At 38.3% G+C, this 26,046-nt stretch overlaps 1 protein-coding gene across 6 annotated transcripts in view; it reads right to left on the bottom strand.

The window, feature by feature from the left end:
• Positions 1-26,046, bottom strand: part of SULF1 (sulfatase 1) — a 142,715-nt gene that overhangs the window by 42,200 nt on the left and 74,469 nt on the right. For 5 of the 6 annotated variants that reach the window (XM_042464260.1, XM_042464259.1, XM_042464258.1 and 2 more), the window contains 7 exons: positions 23,035-23,274; positions 19,160-19,311; positions 14,258-14,427; positions 3,883-4,033; positions 1,599-1,774; positions 892-1,020; positions 608-664 (listed from right to left, as the gene is read on the bottom strand). In XM_042464260.1, the coding sequence (XP_042320194.1) occupies positions 608-664; positions 892-1,020; positions 1,599-1,774; positions 3,883-4,033; positions 14,258-14,427; positions 19,160-19,311; positions 23,035-23,274 (1,075 nt within the window). Of the gene's footprint in view, positions 1-607; positions 665-891; positions 1,021-1,549; positions 1,775-3,882; positions 4,034-14,257; positions 14,428-19,159; positions 19,312-23,034; positions 23,275-26,046 lie in introns of those variants that run through there. The other variant, XM_042464263.1, reaches the window with a different exon arrangement.

The following is a 26,046-nucleotide window of genomic DNA, read 5'->3' as shown; positions in this document are numbered from 1 at the left end:
GGAGAATCTCAAAAATGTCAGACTAAGAATTCTGTACTTTTCTATCACTGACCAATCTTTCTAGCTAGTCACCCACCTATGTACCTGTGGTGGATCAGTGCCCTCTAAATGAGTGGTTCTCAAACTTTGGTTTCCAAGGTTTTTGGATTTCAATTCCTAGAAGCCTCAGCCAGCTTAGTAAACAGAGCCAGAATTTGGGAAACACTGCTCAAATGATTATAATTATAATTTCTTATTAATATTTAAGGAAAAAACATTTGAAGAGTGAGTGGGTGTGAAGTCAATCATGCTGTCATCTACACCCTTCTCTCTAAATCTCATTCTCTGGCCAATACTAATGTTTTAATCAACAAATTATTCAAGAATAACTTACTAATTAAGCAATTTCAATCACTAATGTTTATGATAGTGAATTAATTTTTCAATTTCTATTTGTAATGTTCAGCATTGTCAAATTAGTTTTCAAACCTAATATGCCAGGCTCTGAAAACTGAGAAGAAGCTTGCTCTGTGACATTGTACACAAAATATATTGTTTTCCGTTTGTTAAAAAAATGTAGTTGCCCACCAGGCAATTTTCCCAGAACTCTCTCAGCTCCAATAATTACCCTCTTTCCACAAGGAATGTATCTCGCCAAACTTTGGTTTTTTTGCTTGTTCGAAACCTGAAATCAAAATAATAATATTTACAGTTGGCATCTGTAACTATGTTTCTCTAGGCAAACCAGCTACATTCATATGTTCCAAAAGTTTTATAAATTTACTCTTTAAAATAGTTTTTGAACTGGCAAAGCACTGACCAACTCCACTTGTTTTGCCACATTCATTTTCAAATGACTGATTTACTTGGGAATTTGCCACAAAAAGGAATCAAGAAAGAACCTTAACTAACCTGTTTCCTGGTTTTTCAAGGTCCAGAAGTTTTAGAATAGATTTGCCATCCATATCTGGAGGTGTGTCAAGTCCTGCAATATCCAGAACTGTTGGAGCAAGGTCAATATTCAGCACTATTTGAGATACTCTACAAATTAACAGAAAAGGTCAGAGTTGTATTAGGCATGTTAGAAGTAACCTTTTACATCCCTGTGGGATTTGAATGGCAATTAATCCTGGTGTGGTACTTTGCTATAAATATATATATTTTTATAGGAGGTAAGTCCATGTATGACTCTGACTGGATTGTGCAATTATGGAAAGACTTACTAATAGGATTAATATGAATCTATGTTAGACAGAGAAGTGAATCAGCTATCCCATTCTGATCACAATCAGGACAAAATCTACATTTATGTACTATATATGCAAGCCACTATTGGTAAAAAGATACCCTCACATGACCCCCATTAACACCATTGTTGCAAGCTGCCAAAAATATACAACCCAGTACAGGCTATAATAAAAAGTAAATATTCTATTATACCTTTAACAATCTTAAAAATGATATTTTCAAAGAGAGGAGTTTATTTTTCTTATCTAATCCTTTGCAATACTTTCTATAGACAAATGAAACAAAACACAAGCCACTAAGGATGACAATCAAATATGCTTACAAATATTTTACATTAGGTACAACAGCTGTGCTGTAGACATAGAACGTACACTGATCCCGGCTCTATACTTGGACCACGAATAAAGAAAGGAACACGAATATCAAAGTCATATGGCATTGACTTCCCCTTGACCAATCCAAACTGCCCAATATGGTAACCGTGGTCAGCAGTGTAAATAATGTAAGTATTCTCCAGCTCTCCAGTTTCCAGTAGCATGTGATATAACTGAAATACAATAAATAAAGTAACTAATCAACAGGGGGAAACGCTAAATAAATTCTAACAAATACACACATATTAACATATATAAGAATTTATATTTAAATATCTCATAGGGATATATTACTAGTAAAATGACTAAAACTTGGTAGTCATAACAAAAGTTCATTTGGAACAACAGCAACAAAAAAAACCCCAACCTTTGCATGCCTGATTCACCAAGTTTACATACTGTAGTTTATGAGGGTTTTAAAGAAAACTTGTGTCTTTGATATAATAGCTGTCCAATTAAAACATCCAGTACAGTGAACAACCATATTTCACAAAATGAAAATATGTGGTTGCACATTTCGTTTTGCTGGTTGTAATTCAAGCAGTCTTCTTTGGAGAAGATGGGCAAAGCAGCTATAATTCACTGAAAGGTCTTCATTTTTTACAATTATGGAATGTATGTACCACAGAATCATATGGTACCATCTATGTACCATAGAAAGGGTATCTATGTAAAAACAGTTCCAGGTTATTCAAGCCAATTGGTGCTATGCATGGAACACTTCCAGATCAGGTCAAACGAACCCAGTCCATATAACAGTATTTGTCTTTGCCCCATGTACAACTTTATGGAAATGGACCGTTGGTCATGCAATGGAACCCATGTACCCCCTGCTATACTTTCAAATATGCTCTGAAGGTCTCTCCAACCTTCCAGAGCATCAGTGTCCTCTCTGCTACTTGCATCTAATAAAGAGTATGAAATTACTTTGTTTAATGATAAAAAAATGTACTAAACTAGTGTAGAATTCCATTTTTATAAATGCAATAAATATTTGAGGAGTCCTGAGTAGTACCATGTTGCATGTATATTCAAAGCCTTTTCTCTCCCCTAATCAGGAGTTGTAAATTAGTCATGCCTCATCTTAAGAAAAGGTCATGGACAAAGGAAGAAAAAATTCTACAGAACACAAATTACACTGCAATCGAGCCAGAACTTAACAATGTCAGTGTTAAAACCAATTCATTGATAACAGTATTAATTCAGAAAATAATTTAGCATTAAAGGGAACATTCTAAAAGTATGTGTTACATTCAAGGTTACCACCCAATCTGTAATGTGTTAGTGTTAATTTTTTAAAAAAAATAAAAAAGACCAACACTTCCCAAAACTCCTTCTCAAAGTAATCAGTTAGAACAACATGAAAATAAATAATTACTCCAGCTGTTAATACTATTTGTGAATTATTTCAAAAATGACAAATTAATTTTAAAGAATTATTTCCAAGCCATGACTCCAACTCAAACAGATGGTTGACAGAGAAGTCTTGGATCCATTTGCTTTCTTGGAATTGCATGAGAATGTTCTCCATAATACTCTATTATTCTATGGTCTTTAGTTTCATATATATATATATATAAACTGAAAGTCTTTAGGACAATAGATTTGCTTCATACTGTCTTCTCTTCCACTAGACTTTACTGTTACAGTATTCTTAAGAGATATGACTCCTCTACAGGCATATGTTTACTCTGGGAAAATAAAAACTAATTTTAAGGGATCCTGTCCTTGCAATCATCTATAGGTTATTTATACCAATGCAGGAGCATACACTAAATGACTCAATAGGATACACATACAATATGAAAGGTTTTAAAAATTTATTTGCTCACACAGGAACATGCCAAAAACATTGCAGAAACCCTAGATAATTTTTAAATCCAGCAGTAAAAGGATAGATGGGGTACTGAGAGTTCAAGTCTACAAAGCTATTAATGGTGTGGCCAGTTCCACTCTGGTGTGGACATTTAAAGCCATAAGAGTTCAATTCATGGAATAATATACTTTTGAACTCCTAATAAGCCATTGATTGAACGGGTTTACTGTAGTTGGACTACCCAACAGGATGCAAACAATTATATGAAGTGGATGACACGACTCTTCCTCACAAAAGTGATTACTCCCATTTTTGATAAAGTAAGTCAAATGGACTGAGCACCAATGGGGAACATGGTACAATTCTGTTAATTCCGTAACATTGGCTTTGGTGTTCTCTAGAACAATACTGAAGAGAAAAAAAAGTAGGGCTAGAGCATTGTTTGCAGAGTTTTCATTTACTCACTCTTTCCATGGAATCATCAACAGATAGGAGAGTTTGAAGTCTTTTCCGTTGTAAGACATTTGTAAATTCCATGTGAATAGGAAGCATAGGGCCTGTATATTGCATGATCCAATGCTTATCCATATTTGGTGCATAGTTGTAACTAGGAGTTCTGGGAGGAAATACAAGGATAACATTGATGTGAAGTTTCTGCCATTCTTTGCTATTATTCTAGTTTATTTTTTGCCCAAAGCACATATGGTTGGATCAGAATTGCAATCTTAGTATAACAGAGTCTTTGCAAAAACATGCAGCAAAATTATGAATTACAAGTACATAAATCAATAACTGAAAGTAAGCAAAGTGATGAACGAACCAAAAAATTTAAGAAAATCAGTCTGTGCTTTACAGATAATAGCAAAGCCTTTGAATTAGATCATAGCAAAATATGGGTTACTCTTAAAGAAATGGGTATGGCATAACATTTGATTGGCCTGATGTGTATCTTGAACACAGGACAAGAGGCTACTGTCAGGACAGACAAAACGAACGAACAGAATGGTTTGCAATAGGCAAGGGCATTGAGCAAGGCTGCATTTTATCACCCCATCTGTTTAACTTGTACACTGAACATATGCGTAAAGCAAAGTAAGATTGAGAGGAAGGAGGCGTAAAAACTGAAGGAAAGAACATCAACAATTAAGATATGCATCATACTACTAACAGAAAATAGCAAAGACTTGGAATGATTTCTGAAGGAAGTCAATGAAGAAAGTGCAAAGGAAGGTTTACAGCTGAACCTTAAGAAAATAAAAATAATGACCACAGATGATTTACACAACTTTAAAGTAGATGATGAAGATACTGAAATAGTTGAAGATTTACCATACCTTGGTTCACTCATTATTTAGATTGGAGACTGCAGTCAAGAAATCAGAAGAAGGCTAGATTTTGGAAGGGCGGGTATTAAGGAACTAGAAAAGATCCTGAAGTATAAAGGTATATCATTGAATACTAGTTATATCATTGAATACTAAATATCATTGAATACTAAATCACCCATGTTATTGTATTTCCAATTTCTATGTATGACTATGAAAGATGGACAATGAAGAATGTTGATAGGAAGGAAAATAGAGCCGCCTGACTTACCGGGCCGGCCTGTTGGCCGTGCTGGGGGAGAAATAGTCTCTCGGCTGGCTCTCAGCCTGCCTGGGTCCCAGCATGCTTTGTGCCAAGGCCAGCTGGGCTCCTATTTTCAGCTGTTATGTTAATAAAGTTGTGGCCTTTTCCTTCCAACATTATGTCAATTTTTTCCTTTGTGACTCCCCTCCATGGCAATCAACTCATTTAGAATATGATGCTGGAGAAGAGTTCTATGGATACTCTCTCTCTGGCTTTAGTTCACGAATGAAGATTCAAGAAGGACTCATCCCGCGCTTTCTACAAGCATGTTGATGACTAAAAAGGCCAATCTGAAATGAACAAGTCTGGTTGCAGAAAGCACAGCAGAAAGTCTCATTGGGTGATGTTTCCGGGTTGTGGTTCTTTCTGCATTGTCATTTCTCTTCGAGACTCATTCGGCGTGAGCTTTCAAAAAAGGCTGCAGCATCATGGATAGTGTGTCTCCATGCCTCCCAATGGGCGGACCATTGTTGGTGATCAATTTGGCCGAGCCTGAAATGTTGTTTCAGGGAGTCCTTGTATCTCTTCTTTGGAGCGCCCCTCTTACGCTGACCCGTGGTGAGTTCACCGTAGAATACTATTTTTGGGAGGCGATGGTCCTTCATCCTAGAAATGTGTCCTGCCCAGCACAGCTGCGTCCTCAACAGCATGGACAGCAACATTTGTCATGTAGTCAGTCCAGTGTATATTTAGAATTGTGTGTAAACATCGCTGATGAAAGCATTCAAGGAGTCGTAGGTGTTGGTGATAGATGACCCATGTTTCAGATCCATAAAGGAGAATAGACAGTACAATTGCTCTATACACACTGATTTTTGTGCTTCGCCTCAGGTAGTGTTCTTCCTGTGGTGCAGGCTGGTACAGAACTTCCGTTTTCTTCAGATTGACTTCCAGCCCAAAGAGCTCTGCAGCTGTAGCAAAACAAGATGTTAGGCACTGCAGAGCTGCTGCCGTATGGGCAACGAGGGCAGCATCCTCAGCAAAAAGCAGCTCATGGACTAGATAGTTTAGAGTCTTAGTGCGAGCCCTCAGATGGCTTAAGTTGAACAGGCTACCATCAGTACGGTAGCGTATATGAATGCCATCTTCTTCTTCGAGATCTGCCGTAGCCCTTTGGAGCATCATGCTGAAGAAGATTGTAAATAGGGTTGGAGCGAGAACACAACCTTGTTTCAACCTTGTTATTAGAAAGGGCTCCGAGAGAGCATTGCCATATCTGACTTGCCCTTGATGGCCTTCATGTAGCAGGATCATCACTCTGAGGAATTTGGCGGGGGGGGGGGGGGCATCCTAGTCGTTCCAGGATCTGCCACAGACCTTTTCTACTCACAGTGTCGAAGGCTTTGGTGAGGTCGATAAATGTTACATAGAGTCCTTTGTTCTGCTCTCTACATTTCTCTTGCAGTTGTCTAAGGGCAAATACCATATCTGTCGTGCTCCTATTAGCTCTAAAGCCACATTGGCTTTCAGGGAGAAGCTAAGGATACTGTGGACTGCTAAAAAGACAGATAAATGGATTCTAGAGCTAATCAAGCCTCAACTTTCTCTAGAAGCCAAATTAACTAAATAGACACTGTTGTACTTTGGGTATATTATGAGAAGACACAGCTCACTAGAAAAAACAATAATGCTTGGTAAGATAGAAGGAAGCAGGAAAAGAGGAAGACCACATTACAGATGAATGGGCTCAATCAAAGAAGTCACAGACCTGAATGTGCAAGTCCTGAGCAGGGCAGTTGATGACAGGGTGACTTGGAGGTCTCACAGTCATAGGGTCAACATAAGTGGAAGTTGACTTGACATTAGGTAATAAGATCCTGTATGCAAGACCTTGTGGAAACACTATCTACAACTTATGTTCTATTGAAGAAAAGTGGGAGATACACACAGATACAGAGCACATACAGAACCAACATCCTGATAGAGAGCCACATTCTCATTTCAAAATGTTTTGTTGGAAGCATTAAACCTCCATTGTTATACTTCTGTCAAGTCCACATAGTAATAGTTTTGCAGTTTCAGATAACAGCATGAACTTCCATTTCCCCATAATTCTATTCAAGTCCCATGGCTATAAAACTATGGCCAAGAATCTGCATTGTCATAAATAACATGAGAAGAGCTCCACCATCATTGCTACTTTTACACCTCCAGCCAGGCTGTGCTGGAATCAAAGGGCTTCAGAAGTGCTGCAAATTGGAATGCTGGTAAATGATGACCACAGTGCTCTCCTGGTCATGAGGTGCAGTGAGACAGGGAACGGGAGAGATGTCTTGAGGTCCTGTCCCAGTTGCTTGTCACAACAAACTCCCTGACCTTCATTTCCCAGCATTTCAATCTGCAGCACCTCATAGATCCTTTGGCTTGCATACTGTCTGGTTGTTTTTTGGGGTCACATTTGGTCACTAACAACAATAAATGAGATCCTCAAATGTTCTAAGATCTTAAGTCCCGCTCATGATCTTATAAATATCAAACAGGATGCCATATTTTGTTTCTACTCCTGATATTGGCCCAAATGATGCTTTTCCTTTTAATATTTTATCCTAATATTGGAAAAATAACTGAACATTTCTTGAAAGTTTTAAAGGAAGTACAATGTTCTCTATGAGCCATCTGTATGATGACATCATCTGTATCATGTTACAGAATTTCCAGAAAACAGCAAGTGTTGAAAAGAGAAAGGGATTAGTTAAAAAAGAAGCAGCAAACACTGAAATCTGGCCTGGGGAAGTGGTGCCCCACCAGATATTGGTGCAGTCCAATGCCCTCTAGTCCCCGCTACCATGGTAGTGAAGATGGAAGCTGAAGTCAACACCAAGCAGCCCCTTTCTCCTCCTTCCCGCCGCCGCAGGGTGTCCTTGGGGCTTGAAGCCCCAGGGACACCCCTTTTCAGGCTGCGGGGAAGCGACGTTTTGCCGCTTCCCCGCAGCCTGAAAAGCGGCGGATCGGGGCCTCAGCGGCTGCTGTTCTGGCCACTGAGGCCCCGATACACTGGGGAAAGGGGCGGGTACAGCCTGCCCCAAATGGGCGGTCTGTAACCCGCCTCACAGTTCTTATTTGCTTTATAATTATACTGTAGGGTCTTCTCCTACCATAGTCACCCTCCCTCCAACTGTTAAAGGTATAACAAATCCAAATTGTATCTCCCCAGCCACGTTTAAAGCCCTCCATGGACTAGCCCCTCCCTACTTATCAGACCTTCTTTCTCCTCACCTTTCCACTCGGGCCCTCCGTTCTGGTAGTCAAGGTCTGCTGTCTCAGCCCAGGATTTCCTCTGCCCCATCCCGGATTCGCCCCTTTTCACTCGCTGCCCCTCACTCCTGGAACCTTCTTCCCCCACAAGCAAGAGCCATCACTTCTTTAACCAGCTTCAAAACGGAGTTGAAAACCATCCTGTTCAGAGAAGCCTTCCCAGGCATTGCATAATTGTCGCTTACTATTTGATGTTCTGTTGTTAGCTGTTTATCGATCCATTTCCTGTATTGCTATGTACTGTATATGTATTATCCTACTTGTGAGTATGTATTTTCCCTGGATGAAGATTAACCTTCCATTTTGAAGCCAAGCCCTCCCTCCAGTCCATCTGCCTTGGTACAGGCCTTGGAGGTAGAGAGGAACTGCTGGACCTCTTACCTTTTCCCTCCACCACTCCCTTCTCCTTCTGTGTCATGTCTTTTTAGATTGTAAGCCCCAGGGCAGGGATCCGTCTAACTAAAAAGATTGCATGTACAGCGCTGTGTAAATTTACAGCGCTTCATAAATAAAGGTTAATAATAATAATAATAATAAATGGCAATTCTTAAAAGAGACTGTAGACTTTCTGAAGAGATTCTGTATATCTGGGAAACTATGCTGAGACTCCAAAGCTGGTAGAGCCCCAATGAATTTAACAGAACTGTGCCAACAAAAACTTTACTTAGGATTCCTGCCACAATGTACATTCTTTTAAATTATTCTTCTGTGGTTTTTCTATAGCTTTTCCTCACATTTGTTATTTCAGATGAACGTGTATTGTTGAAAGTTTCTGTTTAGTTTCCAAAAGGCACCTATGTAGCACACATCTAAATTCATTTTGCATGTTATACACACAAATAAAATATTGTGAAGCAATTGTAAAGAAGAATTTCAAAGCATTTGTAGAGTATTACATCTAAATTACACTGTATTACTCTAAATAATGCATAATGCTAGATGTATCTCATGTTTAATGCATTGCAAATTCCAAACATAGAAAAATCATACAAACATACAGTACTGTATATTTATTTTTTGCCCATCAAAATAGAGAGCACCAACACTCAAGGGACTAATTTTAGTATCACTCAACTTGCTTAGCTAAATATGAAAATAAATGATTTTCATATCTATTACCTTCAATGAAATCTTTAAAGGACAAAACAACAATCACTCCTTGGAAAAGAGTACAAAGGTATTTTTGACAGTGCAATGTCATTAGTCACACTGATATCTGATAGATATGATAATGTATGCTTTTGTTTGAAGAAAAATAATTTACTCTGACAACTCAGTGGGTGATTGATAGGTTAAAGGCTTCTGATAATAATAAAAACATAGGTGTCTATACATTTCTCCCAATTTTTCTCAATCTCACTTTCTGTGAGTGTGTGAGATAGCATTTTTAAAAGTACTGTCCATTCAGTATAATGGTACATTACAAAAGACTTCTAAAATTACAAGTTTCAAAGCAACTTGCAGAGTGGTTGTAGGGAGTATGGGTCCTACTCAATCTTTCCCAAAAAAAGAAAAAGGAAAAAGATAAATGGGAAAAAAATTCTGCACAGGTTCTCCTGTTACTGTTTTAAGAACTGATTGAATTAATGTGTCAAACTATTGACCCCCAGTGTACCAGCAGTAGGCCAATCCCCCATTAGGAAGCTAGGAACAGTCACTTAGAAGACACATCCTGGGGAAGAAGGGAGCATTAGCAAGATGCTAGCGGATAGAGTGCTTCATAAGTTGTGCTTTGTGCCCTCAAACCATCCTGCTAATCTAAGAAATTGTAGAGGATTCCTCCCCTTCACTAGCGTTGCAGGAAAATTCAACAGCTAGTCTGATAGAAGTTTTTTTTATGTTGAATGGAGGGGGGCAGTCTATTTTTTGCCAACAATACAAAAATGCCTTGGTGGCAGCTTTACCAATGGCCATGTTAACGTATGTTTACTCAGAAGATGACTGAAAGGCAATATTATAGCCATAATTAAATATCTGAAGGACTATCATTTGGGAAAGAGCTTCTTCTGAATAGCTTCCTCCTTTTTTGTTGTTATGTGCTGTTAAGCTTCACCTTGTGGTGACCCTATGAACGAGAGACTACCAAGAGCCTTGGCCATGAACAGATTTGCTCAGGTCTTGCAAACTCAGGGATGTGGCTTCCTTGATTGAGTCTATTCATCAGTAATATGGTCTTTCTCTTTCCTTACTGCCTTCCACTTTGTTTTCCATTATTGTCTTTTCTAGGGAGTCATGTCTTCTCATGACATGCCCCAAATATGACAGTAGCAATTTCATTATCTTGGCTTGTAGGGAGAGTTTAGGCCTGGTTTGCCACAGGATCTATTCATTTGACTTTTGGCAATTTATATTATCCCCCAAACCTCTCCTCCAGTATCACATTTCAAATGAGTTGATCTCCCAGTCAGCTTTTTTTTTACTGTCCAGCTTTCACAACCATACATAGAAATGTGAAATGCTGTGGCATGACTTTGGCATGTAATGATATATGTTTATACTTCATGATCTTATCTAGCTCCTTCATAGCTGCCTTTCCAAGGCTAAATAACATCCTAAACTCTGTAGCCACCAGGAAAAGTACTATTCACCTTTCTTCAAAATAAAGCCTCTTATACATTTTATTTTCAACTTGTGGATGGAAGTAGTGTTCATTATTTCCACTAAATTGCTTTTAAAACATACACATTTTAAATCAAAAGATGACCAAACGGATGGTCTATATCTATACCATCATCACCATCAAACCACAAGTATTTTTTATTTAAAAATGTTATCTTGATATAACAGGAAAGGAAACATTTTGTACTTGCTTTAGAACATTTTATGAGTTGAAAAATGCCCATCACGTAATTGTCAATCAACAGGCCCTCTTCCTAATGCATTATATTATAGTTCTTCAATCATGACCACAACCTTCTTCTAGGTTGTAAAATGAATGAGCAGCCATTGGCTTTGGTTTCTCTTCTTTGTTAGAGGTAAATTCTATAGTTATATGATATCACAAGCTCTGTATTAATTTCTAAGCAAAGGTCAGATGGTCATAGCCCAACATGGGGTGGAGGGGGAGAGGGATGTGATGCAAAAGCACGCTTGGCCACCAAAGGAGAATTTTTGGAGGTTAAAGGTTCACATTACACTTACTCCACCCATCACAGGAGGATTATATTACAAATCTGCACGGTTTTCATAGGATGTGCCACATGTTTTCCCAGGAGATTTAGGATTTTATTTTCATTTTATGGTCATGACAAGCTAGCAATGCATCTTACTAGTGAAGACAGCCCTTGAATAGCTTTGCACACATCAACACCTCACACTGACAGCATGTTTTCAATTTGTCTCATTTCTTCCTGCTGAAACATGGGCAAAGTTTCAGCATCAACCCAAAGTAATATACCATCTCTTACAATTGCTGCTGACAAAATACATCTTAGCACATCAGGAATCGAATGAAAACTGGATAGGAAGAAAGGTTCGTAGCCTTTCAGAGTTCCACAACAATAAGTTAAGCAGAAATTTCTGTGCCTTAAAAATGTCATATTTGCCTTAATAAATGCTAAGGACAAAAGAAATGTTTAAGGTTGTTAAACTTGTATCTTCATATAACAGAGCCATAACATTTATCAGGGGATTGGATCTGTCCCTTTGAATTATTTGCTGTTTCCCTTTAGACTTGAATGCTTTGTCTTATTCACATTCCATATTCTGTTTTCAGCACTAACTAACTATGGTTCCCCCCAGGCCCGGGGAAGGAAATTTATCCACCTGACCTCAATGGGGTCACACTTCCCCTGAAGGACAAAGTTCGAAGTTTAGGAGTACTTCTGGACTCGTCCCTGCAATTGACATCTCAAGTGGATGTGACGGTCAGAAGTGCTTGCTATCAATTTCGGTTGATGTGCCAACTGCGACCCTACCTGGGCCAAAGGGACCTTAAAACGGTGGTACATGCTCTGGTAACCTCTTGCTTGGATTTCTGTAATGCGCTCTACATGGGGCAACCCTTGTATCAAGCCTGGAAGCTTCAGTTAGTACAAAATATAGCGGCCAGATTGGTCACCGGTGCTTCCAGGTTTGACCATATAACACCTTCCGAGCGCAATACAAGGTGTTGGTTATTACCTATAAAGCCCTACATGGCTTGAGCCCGAGTTACTTGAGGGACCGCATCTCCCCATATAATCTGTCCCGCACACTCAGAACAACCGGGAAGAACTTGCTAGAAATTCCATCATCTAAATATGCAACTACATCCCAGAGGGCCTTTTCAGTAGCGGCCCCACAAATCTGGAATAGTCTTCTCGACGAGCTCCGTCTTATCACACCCCTGGAAACATTTAAAAAGAGGCTTAAAACCTTCCTCTTCTGTCAAGCCTTCCCCCCTGGAAAATGAAGTCATGCACTCTGATCCCATTGACTCTCTACCTCACCCTATTGATTGATTGAATGATTGTTTTTAGATTTGTATATTGTATTTAGTGCTCTTGGTTTTATCTATTTTATGATGTGTTTTGTAATTGGTTTTAAACTCTATGTAAACCGCTTTGATCTTTTGGAAAAGCGGTATATAAATAAAATTTATTATTATTATTATTATTATTATTATTATTATTATTATTATTATTATTTTGAGTTTAATGTGAATAATGACTTGTTTTATTCTACAATGTAAAATCTTTTTTTAACCATGGCTTCAAATTCTTGTTTGACTGGCCTACATATGCAACAGAATGAGATGACATATAAAATAAATTCTGAGAAGGTAAAGTTGATTCTAACAGTTCAAGCTGTAGGACATAATGCCATATGCTAGTCTATCCTACCATGTGAGGACTTAGGATAAATTCTTAGTATTGGCTTTAGTACAGACTTGATACTAATCATATTAGAACTATGGAAAATTCAAGCAAATAGAGAGGGAAAAACGATCTTTATGGAAACCAAGGAAGAGAGATAGGTAAAAATGCTTGAGCTTGAGGAATGCTCTTGCTCTTTTCAACTCAACTGAGCTGTTACATACATACATTCATGCATATGTGTAAATAGATAAAAGTTTTTCTCCCACTCACAATGCAGAAACTTGGGGTCATCATTCTTCTTGATAAGCTTTTAAAGAAACTAATATTACTAAAAGATGTAATGGTGGCTACCAATTTGGACAGCTTTTAAAGAGGATTCAATAAATTCGTGGAAAATGGGGCTACTATTGGCTACTATTATAATCCCTCAGTATTTCAGGCATTATATTTCTGATTATTAGTTGCTCAGAAAAACAGAGGGAAAAGTGATGATGTATTTATTTCTTACTTGTGGGATATCCATAAGCTAGGGGTAGCAATCATGAGATACACTGGTTGCAAGTGGCCCTTAAGGAAGTCCTGTAGGCGCCTTGAACCCCACAGCCTACCCTCAACTTTTCAGTCAAAGCAAATGTTTTTGGAAGGTTCTCCCCAAAACAAGAGAAATTCTTAAAGATCCCTTCTAAAGGATAAAGGGGCCAGACATGACGTCGCTCTGGTTGTCTGAAATGACAGCTTCAGTGGCATGGATGGCATTCTGTTAAAGTAAAAATGACCTTCTGAGCACCAGAGCATCATCCCTTGCATTGGCAATTAGGTGTAAAGAGAATGCTGGTCTATATGAGCCTTTGGTCTTCTCATGTTCTAAAGAAAAAGTTGTGGCTCATCTGGGACAAAAAAAAGGTGTAAATTTTAACCCAGAATAAGTATGGTCAATCACAATAAGTGACATCAAAATAGAGAGACAGCCTGCTAACAAGCACAGTTTCTGAAAGAGTGTCATAGGTTGCCACCCAGAAATCATCATTCCAAAGCACAACATACAATTTTCAGGATCACTTTTCTTCAGTTTAAGTAACAATGCCAATTTCTACACTTGGGTGGCTTAAACTGCAGCGAAAATCATCACCACAGGTATGAAGCAAATTTTAACTTACATGTGCTGGGAAGCATTCGGATAGAGTTTGGAGAACTGTGGTGCAGAGTCTTCAGGACCATGTGGGGCCGCATGACTGATCACCATCATTATCGGTCTATGGGGATACATCCTCTTAGACATTTTGAAATAATTAATGCTGTCATTAGTTATTAAATCTGTGAAATAGTCCTGAAACACAAAAACAAAATTTGTCAAGTGCATCAAATACCACTAGACAGTGTTTATCTTGCTATGGTGAATTATAACTGTATATGATTTTTTAAAACCAGGATCTTGCTTCAGAGGCTAAGCTAAAGAAGCTGTACTCCATTGAACAGCTATGTTCTAGCACCTATTAACAGAAAGAATAGCAAGCAGATGAGAGGAAAAGAAACATTAAAGCAGAGTAAGGACAAGATATGGATAGAAAGAAATGTGAAAGTATCTTCATATCAACTTTGTTAAGTAGGTTATTGGTAAATCAGTCAGAGAAGGGAAGAATGGCTTAAGAGAGTGAAATCAAACATGATTATTATTATTATTGTTGTTGTTGTTGTTGTTGTTATTATTATTATTATTATTATTATTATTATTATTATTGCTTATTTCTATAGCACCATAAATTTACAAGGTGCTTTACAGGCATAATAAAAAAAACATAACCTGTCAATGGCATACAATCTAAAAGTCATAAAATATAAACTATACAAAATTAAGCAAGTTATGCAGTTAAAATACAAACTGTAAAAACAACTAATAAATACAGTGCACTCTGTATTGGGGGGATCCATTCCAGATCCCCCCCACGGATAGTAAAATATGTGGAACCTTAAGTTCCATTCTTCTCAATGGGTGCACACTCCTGCTTGCACTGCTGCATGCCCATTCAGAAATCTGGGGCTTGCCATCCGCAAAAGCTCAAACTGCAGATGGTAAGCCTGAACTTGGCGTGGGTGCACTGTATAACTGTATATAAAATTATAAAGTGATATTAAAATACAATTCCAAATGCTTTAGAGAACAAGAAAGTCTTTAATGCAGATTTAAAACTAGCAAGAAAAGAGATAGTTTGCAGATGTCCAGGGAGGCATCTTCAGAAATACAATGCAACAAGTGAAAAAGGACGAAGGCAAGTCAAAGAAGAAGAAACCCTTGGCTGGTAAGAAGCCCTGAGCCCCTGGACCACAAATTTCTAGCAGGATGGTGAGATGAAATAAGGACTGACAGATATGGGGGAGATAGGTTGTGTAAAGCTTTCAATGTTAAGAGATGAAGCTTATACCAAATTATAAAAGCTAGTGAAGAGATTCCAGAAATGGGGTGACATGATCAAAGCGGCGAGCTAAAAAGATAATCTTAGCAGTAGAATGTTGAATGGAAATCAGAGGACTAATGTGGGACAATGGGAGCCCTGTCAAGACTGCAGTAGCCAAGGCGGGAGATAACTAGGGCTTGAACTAGGGTCTTAGCAGAAGAAGCCAACATAAAAGGTCTAATTTTAACAATATTATAAATAAAAAATTGGCATGACCTGGCTACATCTTGAATCTGAGGAGTGAAGAAGAATAAAAAATAAAGTCACGGCTATGTTGCTTCCTTCACAGGATGAATGGGAACATTATTGACTGTGATAGAAAATCTATAATGTAAAGTAAGTTTTAGAGGAAAGATGAGTAGTTCTCTTAGCCATGTTAAGTTTCAGATGCCGATGAAGTATAGTCAAGAGACTATAAAGAAAGTTCTGTAGTAGAAAAATATAACTGTGTATCATTGGCATAAAGATGATATTGAAAACCATATGAACTGATAAGATTACCAAGAGATATGGTGTATAAAGAAAATAACAATGGACCCAAAACAGAGCCCTGTGGAATCCCAACTGACAGAGGAAAAGGAGAAGATATTTGACCTCTGTCTATCACAGTAAATGACTGATTTGAAAGATAGGATCTGAACCAACTAAGGACTAAATCAGTAAATCCTAGGTTCTGAAGCAAATCTAATAAAAGACCATGATCGATTGAATCAAAAGCTGCAGAGAGATCAAGGAGAATGAAAATTCAGTATAAGCCTTTTGATTTGGCCTGAAGCAGATCATCTGTAATTTTTGTGAGGGTCATCTCCATAGAGTGCAGAAGGTGAAATTCAGATTGAAAAGGATCCATGATGGAATTGTTAGAGAAAAACTCAAGACAGCGTATGTAAACAGTATGTTCCAAGGCTTTTTAAAAGAAAGGCAGCAGTGAGACAAGATGATAGTTAGAGAAGATGGAGCGATTGAGGACTTCTGAAGAATTGGAGAGGCAGTAGCATGTTTAAACTCGGAAGGAAATAAACCAGTAGAAAGAGAGAGATTAATAATATGAAGAAGAGAAGGTAGTATAGCAGAAGCAAAAGTGATCAAGCCCTCCTCCCGACCGCCATCTTGCTTGTCTTTCTTGCATGTTGTTCTATTTTATTGGTTTTTTTGAGGTTGTTTTTATGATGTGTTAATTTTTATTGATTCTGTGAACCGCTTTGATCACCTTGGAAAAGCGGTATAAAAATAAAACATATTATTATTATTATTATTAGGAAGTGAGAAGGAACCAGATCAAGAGAACAGGTTGAAGGATTTGAGGACATCAACAACTTAGTTCATCTAACAGGACAAGAGAAAAAGCAAAGAATGTAGACGATGCAGATATTTGAAATGTGAGTACTAAGGATGGGTCACGGACTTCAAGATCAAAGCGGATCATTTCAATTTTAGTATTAAAGAAGATTGCAAAATTGGACTTTTTCAAAGGTGACAGGGACATAGCAGGATGCTCCTGTCACTATCGCGCATTTGCACCAAGATTATCAGATTATGTTGCGCAACGACATCTTAATTCCATCATTATCCCATGAATAAAGAGTAATTCTAGTGCCACTTTTCATTCACAGGACTACACATGTTATTATTTGCACTTCTGAAAAATGCTGAATTCAGAACCTTTTGCTCCCATTTACTATTGTCTACAGAAGTGGTTCCCAAACTTTGGTCCCCCAGATGTTTTGGACTTCAGCTCCCAGAATTCCTGACTAGCTTGCTGGGACTTTGGGGGATTGGTCCAAAACATCTGGAAGAACAAAGCTCGGGAATCACTGGTCTACAATTTAAATACAGTCCACCCTTCCCTTACGTGGGGATCCGTTCCGGATCCCCCCGCATAAAGGAAAAAACACAGATGCTTGTGCCTGCAGCGGTGCATGGGGCACATGCTGCGGCAGTGCGTGCCATTGTTTCCTTCCGGCGTGCACCTCCCCCACTTCCGTCGTGGCTTCCAGAAATCTGGCCAGAGTAGTTCATGCCTTTACCTCTCAATTGGACTATTATAATACACTCGACGTGGGGCTGCCCTGAAAAGTGTTTGGAAGCGGCACTTAGTGCAAAAAACAGCATCCAGACTAGTGTCAGGTGTGCGATTAATAAACCATACAGTATATAACACTGGTCGTGCAAGAACTGCACTGGCTTCCAAGCTCAATTTAAGGAGCTGGTGTTAAGCTACATAGCCCTAAATGATCTGGAGCCAAAATATCTGAAAGACTGCCTCCCTCATATGAACTTGCCAGAAATGTGAGATTATCAGAGTATTGGAACATGCTCTCTGTAGCAACATGCCAACTGTGGAACTCCGTACCCAAGGATGCTAGGCTGGCTCCATCTTTTAAGCGTCTGGCAGGCAGCCAAAGTAAGTGCTGTTCTACATGCCATTCACAATGTTTGAAACTGCTGTTTTGCACAGTTTCAAAACTGGATTCTAGGAATGTTTTTAAACTGCTTTTATGAGTTTTTAAAAAACAGTTAAATGTGTTTTTAAAATGTCTTTTACCTTTATATTGTTTTATTTTGTTTTTATTAGTTCCTCACCATGAGAGGCAATACAGAAATACTTATGAATAAAAAAAATAAAACAGCCATTGTAGAAAACAGAAGTCTGTAAGGAAAAAAAAAAGAGAGTACAAAAAGATGCAAATTCAATAATTAAACCACCTGTCATTTCTAACCATTTCTTTTTGGCCCAGAGAACTGGGGTGGGTGCCAGTGAGACGTTCTAAGACAATATTCACTATTTCAAACAGTTCCAGGCACAACGAATCAATCAGAGGACATGGACATAAGCTCCTGAACAGCTGCAAAAGCAACTCAAAAGAGAAGCAGAGTGTGTTTCACACAACACTGATAGAACAATCCAACCGTGATCTATTTTAATGGCACCCGAAGAAGCTTCCTTTCTCCCTTTTTTACCCTCACAGAACCCCTCTAACTCACCTAAGTCCAAAGGCAGTTTGGGTAGAGATGTGTAATAGCATTTGTAAGTAATTGTCACCTGAGACATTTCTTTTCAGACTTCCCATTAAAACTTGCCACCCAAATTAAAATTCAAAGAATTATGGGGTGGTTGAGAGCTTCTGGAGGAAGTCATTTTGGAATCATTATCATCATTACCAACCCCATCTCCTTCTCCCAAGCCTTCAAGCACATGTGTATTCTGTCTAGCTCTTTGTTTTGTGGAATATTATTATAAGTAACACAAATATGCTGCAAACCAAAGAGTAAGAATGACCTTGAAGTTCCGGATGTATATCCAAACACTAAACTGTTTCTTGTAAGAGGTTGAGTGATGTGTGTGTGTGTGTGTGTGTATTTGGTAGTTAGTTCCCAGACTTCAAAAGCTTTGTCTTCCTCAGCTTCACAATAAGTGGTCAGCAATGTTAGTCCAATGAAGAATGACCCCCTCTCCTCTTTGAATAGACATTTAAGACAGTTCTGACAATACAAGTCAGCAATCAATATTTAAAACCACTGTTGCCATTGAACGAAATGATTTTAAATAAAATTATTTTGTCATGAAGAAAAAGACGAAGTTACCATATGCAATCTGTACAGTACCTTTGCATAATCAAATCCATGCTTCTCTTTGAGACCATTCCGACAAATAGTGTAATTATAGAAGCGAGAATTCTTGATTAATCCTGCCCATTCTCTCCAACCAGGAGGGATGTAGCTGCCATTGTATTCATTGAGGTATTTGCCAAAAAAAGCTGTTTGAAAAAGCACAATTTAGACTGGTTAAACTTTCCATTGGATCCTTGGTCTAGGTCACACTCATAATTTATAGAGGAACAGACATCAGTATTTTGAAATACTCTTAACAGTCCCTCAGTGACAGAATTTTTGCTTTTGCTTCAGCCCACAATTTGGAAATATATGTACAGCTCATCCCCAGTTTACATAAAGGCACACTGAAAATGTTCATATAAATCATAAGATGGATTGCTTCAAAGCTTAATTTTCATGGTGGATTAGTTAGTTTTGAGTGTGTGTGTGTGTGTGTGTGTGCATTTGCGTGTGACTATTTTTGAACCATGGTTAGTGAATTTGTGAGTGCAGAATCTGTGGAAATGTAAGGCCAACTGTATTCGTAAGATTAAATTTACTGCATTCATACAGAAGGGAAGCTGGATGTCATGGCAACTATTTCACCCGAAAAGAGAATGGTGAGAGGGTAGGAATTGGATATTGGTCCCAAAACATCTGCATCAGCACTGTCCTCTCTACCCCATATCTGTGGACTCAAAAGGAAGATAGTGAGGAACTCAGAAAGGTGCTTATAAGCGCCTTTGACTTGAAGGCCTGAGGCCAGATGTTTTGCAAGAATGCAGAGACCTTTCAAGTTCCACAAGGTTAGTGCTAAATGTCAAGCAGCTTAGAGGCACCTACGAAATGGCCTCCAGGACCCCTGTGAATACAAAAATCTGTGAATGCTCAAGTCCCATTATATATAATGCCGTAGTCAAAAGGTGTCCCTCATATAAAATGGCAAAATCATTTTTTCTTTGCTCTTTATAAAAAAAATATATGTGGAATATTTTCAAGCCCTGGATGTTTGAATCCATGGATTCAGAATCTGTGGATACGGAGGGCCAACTGTATACAAAAGATGATGGCCAAAAGGAGTCAAGTTTTAAAATAAAAACACTAAAGAAACTTCATCATAGTCCATCAGAAAAGAATCTCTTATTGACACTGTTGTTGGAGATGTGGGCCTTCAAATTGGTTCTAACATATGGCAATCCTAATGTAGACATACCACAAGGGGTTATTTAGGTAATATTTGTTCAAAGGCAGTTTGCCACTGGCTTCTACTGAGGTGAGAGAATGTGACTAGAGATACTGAAGAAGAAAGTTGCTCTGAAGCCCAAAGTTTGGCTAATTGTCAGCTGGTGTCATGCCTAGGGCTAGTCCAAGATATTTTTCTGCTGAAGAGAAGGGGAAATGAAGTTGACTCAATTGGCAGTCAAATTTTCATTCCACTCTGGCAAGAGAAGAACCATCTCTACTGCATCTGCGGCAAAAAGGCAAGCTTAGGGAGACAGAGCGCACAGAGCTCTGTGCTTGAATACTGCACCATCCCATGGCCACTGGAATCCACTGCCTCAATTTGCCTAATGACAAGGCCAGGCCTGATCGTCTGTTCAGTTATTACAGACTATAATAACATATAGGAAAGCACTCTGGTGTTTTACATACAATAGAATAATGGATTTATATTGGCCACAGAGATAATACCATTGGCCTTCATCCCCCCCCCCCCCCCCCAATTCTGATATTTGCTTTCTTGTCAAGTTCTATGATACAGCTCATGAAACAATGAAAACAAACAAAAACAAAATGACATGGTCCAGCTGGCTGCAAATGTAAATTGTCTGACTTGCTCATGTTGGAGTAGTATTCATGATGGCCTCAAGCAACAAATATATTTAGAAACAGAAACAAGCAAAACTAGGAAGTAATTTCTGTTTGTATAATTAATAAAATACCAAATACAAATGAACAGAGAAAAAGACACATTAAAAAGCAATACAATTTCAGGGAACATCTTGTCATTATTTTAGCTAATAGTGCCCACAGGGATAACAGGGGTAACAAATGCTTTTTCCACCCTTTTAATGAGACAGATTTTATCTACACACTGACAGTTTTGCTAACTGTTCCCAGGACACAGTGTCATTGTTTAAACACATGTAGTATAGTTTGCCAGCTCAAAGTAATGCCAGTTTCTTTGAATATGCCTAATTAAGGTTGTGTAAACAGGAGTCCACAGGGACATTAACAATTATTATACTGGATACCTACACACTTCAAGAAGCATTTGGTGATAAAGAAGACATTGGTCAGGGAGGAAACACACTGTACACTCTTAAAGTGTGAAACTTATTTTACTTCATTTTTCTAAACAGATACTTAAGGAACCTCAAAGTAAAAGACTGACTAAAATACAGCAATATTTTTCAAGAAGAAATTTTACTATAGTTTTAAGCTGTATTGAAAAATTATTTTAGCTACTGTAAATTCAGATTTTCATATAGCCCATTCATTTCCCCAATAAGCCAATGCAAGCATGTGTTTTGTACACAAGTAGGGATAAACTGTTTAGCAGATACAGATGCATGTATACATCCTGTCCCCCTCCACATCTGCACACCTGGCTCCCATTCTGATCTTTGGGTGTTTTGCACTAAGATCTGAGAATGACTTACTATCCAATATTTCAGTGATAAAAATTGAGGTGAATGTGGCCAAGAACATCAGCATGTGGTCAAAATGGCAAAAGTTATTAATGAGGAGGTACACACAAGCTAGGAGAGGCAGATTTTGCTTAGCTTCCTGGGAAGGGAAAAACTTTGCTCTGTGCTCTCCTCTCCCCACTGCTGATGAGTTCAAACTACTGTTGTACTTGGATCTCATTTTGCAGCAACTGAAGGACAAAGGGGGAAACTGGGAGGCAGACAAGAGAGAAACTTATCCACAGATTTTTTTATCAATGGATTCAAGCATCCATGGCTTGAAAATATTCCAAAAAAGCATAAATTCTAAATAGCAAACCTTGATTTTCCATTTTATATAAGGGACACAATTTTGCTCTGCCATTATATTTAATGGCACTTGAACATGGCACTTAATGGGACTTAAACACACACAGATTTTGTTATCCACAGGGAAGCAAAACCCATTGGATAACAAGGTCCCACTGTGTAGGCCAATTTCTATGCATGGCTATGAAAACTGGACAATGAAGAAAGCTGATAGAAATATCAACTTGTAGCAGCAGCCTACCTTACTCCCCCTCCCCCTTTAATCCTGTCTGTATGAAACAAATTAAACTTTCATTAAGGAAAACTTTAAATAACTTTTTTTAAAGAATACACTAAGTTTTTTGTTTCATTCAGAAGTTAACATGAGGGATTTTGACGATTATTGGAACCCTGCCTATTTTGTCCTTTTTGCTTGACTGATCTTTGCCGAGTAGTTCAATTCAGATCAGGAGGACTTCATGCTGGCAACCTGTAATGCCAATGAAGGATATATTGAAGAAAAGAGAAATCCTTTTCATCAGTGTAGACTTCAGGTACAAGCTCATCCAATTCTGACTACAATAGTGGGCAACGAATTTGAGCCCTCTATTCTCCCATGCTAAAAATCTCAATCTTATTTTTGAGTAAGCACTGGGTCACAATTTTGCTGTTAGATATGTAGGGCAAGATGTTACCCACAAACATTTCTACCTACAAAAGCCAAGTAGGCTGGCAATTCAGCAGTGTTTCAAAGCTGGTGATGGGACAGCATCCTCAACAAATCCTGAAGACAGCAAGCTAACTTGGGAGATGCAGAAAACATTGCCTGGATAAGACAGTTCTGTTTTTGAGTATGAAAAAATAGCCAGAAAGTGGCTGTTGGTGTTAAATGGAGAAAAGGTCTCTTACCAGTCCTGTACCCAGTGTTGTTGAGATATACTGCAAAAGTACGTGGTTCATGGGTTGCTTGCCAGGAAGGTGAAGAACAATTCTCATTGTTAGTATAGATATTGTGGTTGTGAACATATTTGCCAGTTAACATTGAGGAACGAGATGGACAGCACATTGGAGTAGTTACAAATGCATTGATAAAAGTGGCACCTCCATTTTCCATTATCTTCCTGGTTTTATTCATCACTTGCAAAGAACCTATAAGGAAACAGCTGTATCAGTAACAACTATTATTATTATTATTATTATTATTATTATTATTATTATTATTAACCTTTATTTATAAAGTGCTGTAAATTTACACAGCGCTGTACATACAATTTTTTAGTTAGACGGTTCCCTGCCCTCACCCATCAAGAAATCCACCTAGAACTGATACATATGCATATGGGGCTCTTTGTAGGGCACTTCAGACAAGGAACCCATGGGTCACCTAGTCATAGTCTCTCCAACTATGGTGAACCGCATTGTGTCTTCCACTGTATACAATGTCCCAAATGACTGTTAACAGTTACATTAAATAATCCGTGCAGCACAATTCATCCTTACTTTCAACCACTCAGCATGATACAACTGTCATGCAGAGGCCATTTCAAATGGCTTCTACATCGGATTAAAATATCTAATATCAGTCTTCCCCCTGGATGTTTCACTGACATGTGTCATATTTGCTTTCTTCATCTGTGGTTTTATGCATTCCATCTTCTATTGCTCTGCACAGGCAATAGATTTTGAGGTCAGTGAAGGAACAAATTGGTATTTTGTAGTTTCACTCAGTTAGCTAACTGACTTTTAGCAGCCAACAAGAGAATTTTCAATTTTATATAAGGTATAGCTCATTACAGAGAACATACCTCTTTCTTGATTAATGATTAATTATAGCAATTGACAAAATATCAGATCACCACATAACAAAATAGACAGAGGAACATGGCACAAAAATGCTTGGTGTGTGCATGTGCATTGGTAATTTACCACAAAGCATATAAGCCACTGAAGACCATGAAATGATGCTTCTTCACTGACACAACATTTCCACACAAACACAAACATCTACAAAAGATTAAAATAAACAATATGTGATGTAAATACCAACGTATGAGTATGAACTGGTCCCACAAACTAACTAAATTTTAAGTTGCACAGAGTTTTACAAGGATCTATGATTTATGACATTCACCATATATTCTTAGAACCACATTGCTGGCATCAGAATTTTTAATATACAAAAATTGGTATGCATCATCTGATCTAGATCCATGTGCAACATATATAAAGATTTTCACAAACTAAAACACACAACTGTGTAGCACTAGAGTGATGTGCAATGATAGTGGGTGTTAGTTTTTTGTGGTTTTTTTGGGGCTATGTGGCCATGTTCTAGAAGATTTTCTTCCTGACGTTTCGCCAGCATCTGTGGCTGGCATCTAAGATGCCAGCCACAGATGCTGGTGAAACATCAGGAAGAAAATCTTCTAGAACACAGCCACATAGTCCGAAAAAAACATAAAAAACTATGGATGCCTTCGACTTCACATAGTGGGTGTTACATATATAAGGTGTGGGACTACTTCACCCCACACCATACTCTAAAACTTCTTTGAGTTATTTTTAAAACCTTAGAGTAAGCTTTACAAACTTAGTTCATTGACTGCCCTACCGTAAATCAATGAACCTTCATTTACATCTTGTAATATACAAAATGATGATTTATCAATTAAAGAATGTAGCAATATTTAACCTTAGATAATAGGTGCTCTTTTCTCTTTTCTTTATTCAGCTCCTGACGTTTATGCTGACTTATCAGCCTTGCCACAACAGTGTATCATTGCAACTTTCTGCATCAGCAAATTGATAAATAGGAAACCAGCAAATACCCGTACCCTCTCTTTTCAAGTTACCTATTTGCTTGTTCAGTAAATCACAGCAAAGCATCATTAATAACCTGCACATATCTGTTGATATTTAACAACACCTAGAGACTGTCATTCAAATGTTTGTGTGTATGTTGTTACATGTGGCTGAAAACAACATGCATTGCCATCAGATTGAAAATGGTGATGCACAACCCCATCTAAACCAGAGATTCAAGACAGTGCTGTTGTCCACTTGAGATGAAGTGAATTGAAAGTAGATTTTTACTTCAGTTCCAATAATGGGACATGTCCTCTACTTCCTCTGAGGACATCAGGCTAGTTCAGGGGGTGTAGGACAGGCTATGCTGCACACACATCTCTGTCCTTTAAGAGAGTGGTATGGCTTAGCAGGAGGACCAACCCTGGAGGTAGTTTGGTCTCTGAATTGCAGACTTTTCAGAAATGTGCTTGAAGACTGTGATCCTTGAAGCAGCAATGGAGATGTCTGAAGGCATGAAGACTACAGTGGCACCAATACGAACAACAAAAACAACCACAGGAAAGTACCCCATGCATCTGATAAGTAGATGCAAGTGAATGAAAATTCATGCTACCAACTTCTCTCTTTCAGTTAGTGTCAAATGTGTTACAACTTCTCTCTTTCAGTTGATAGCATGAGCTTTCATTGACTTGCATCTACTTCCTCAGATGCATGGGGTACTTTCCTGATCTCTTTGCAACAGAAAAATAAGTCAGAAGAAGAGTGGAAAGAGAACCCACTATATAACTAAAAACACAATGAAACCTTAGTTTTCTCAACATACAAAAAGGCCAATGGAGAACAGTCCCTTCAGTTTGAGCAGTGAGAGTCAAGTAGGGATTCCCACCAAAACCTTTCCCTAATTCTACAATATTCTGAACAAGGCTCTGCTGCAAGTGCAAAACCCATACTGCTCAGCAATCACTAAGTAGAACTCTCACATATGAACCCACTTGGACACTGGATTCTGTCTTAATGAATCAGGTCTACTATTAAACACATTTTTTTAAAAAATAGCTTCAATGTAGCCTTTATGGTAGTAGTAGTTATATGAGCTTTTTATTATTGTATATA

Source organism: Sceloporus undulatus, chromosome 4 (assembly GCF_019175285.1).
Source record: "Sceloporus undulatus isolate JIND9_A2432 ecotype Alabama chromosome 4, SceUnd_v1.1, whole genome shotgun sequence".
In the NCBI taxonomy this organism is placed as follows: domain Eukaryota; kingdom Metazoa; phylum Chordata; class Lepidosauria; order Squamata; family Phrynosomatidae; genus Sceloporus; species Sceloporus undulatus.
This window is presented reverse-complemented; position numbering and strand designations above follow the sequence as displayed.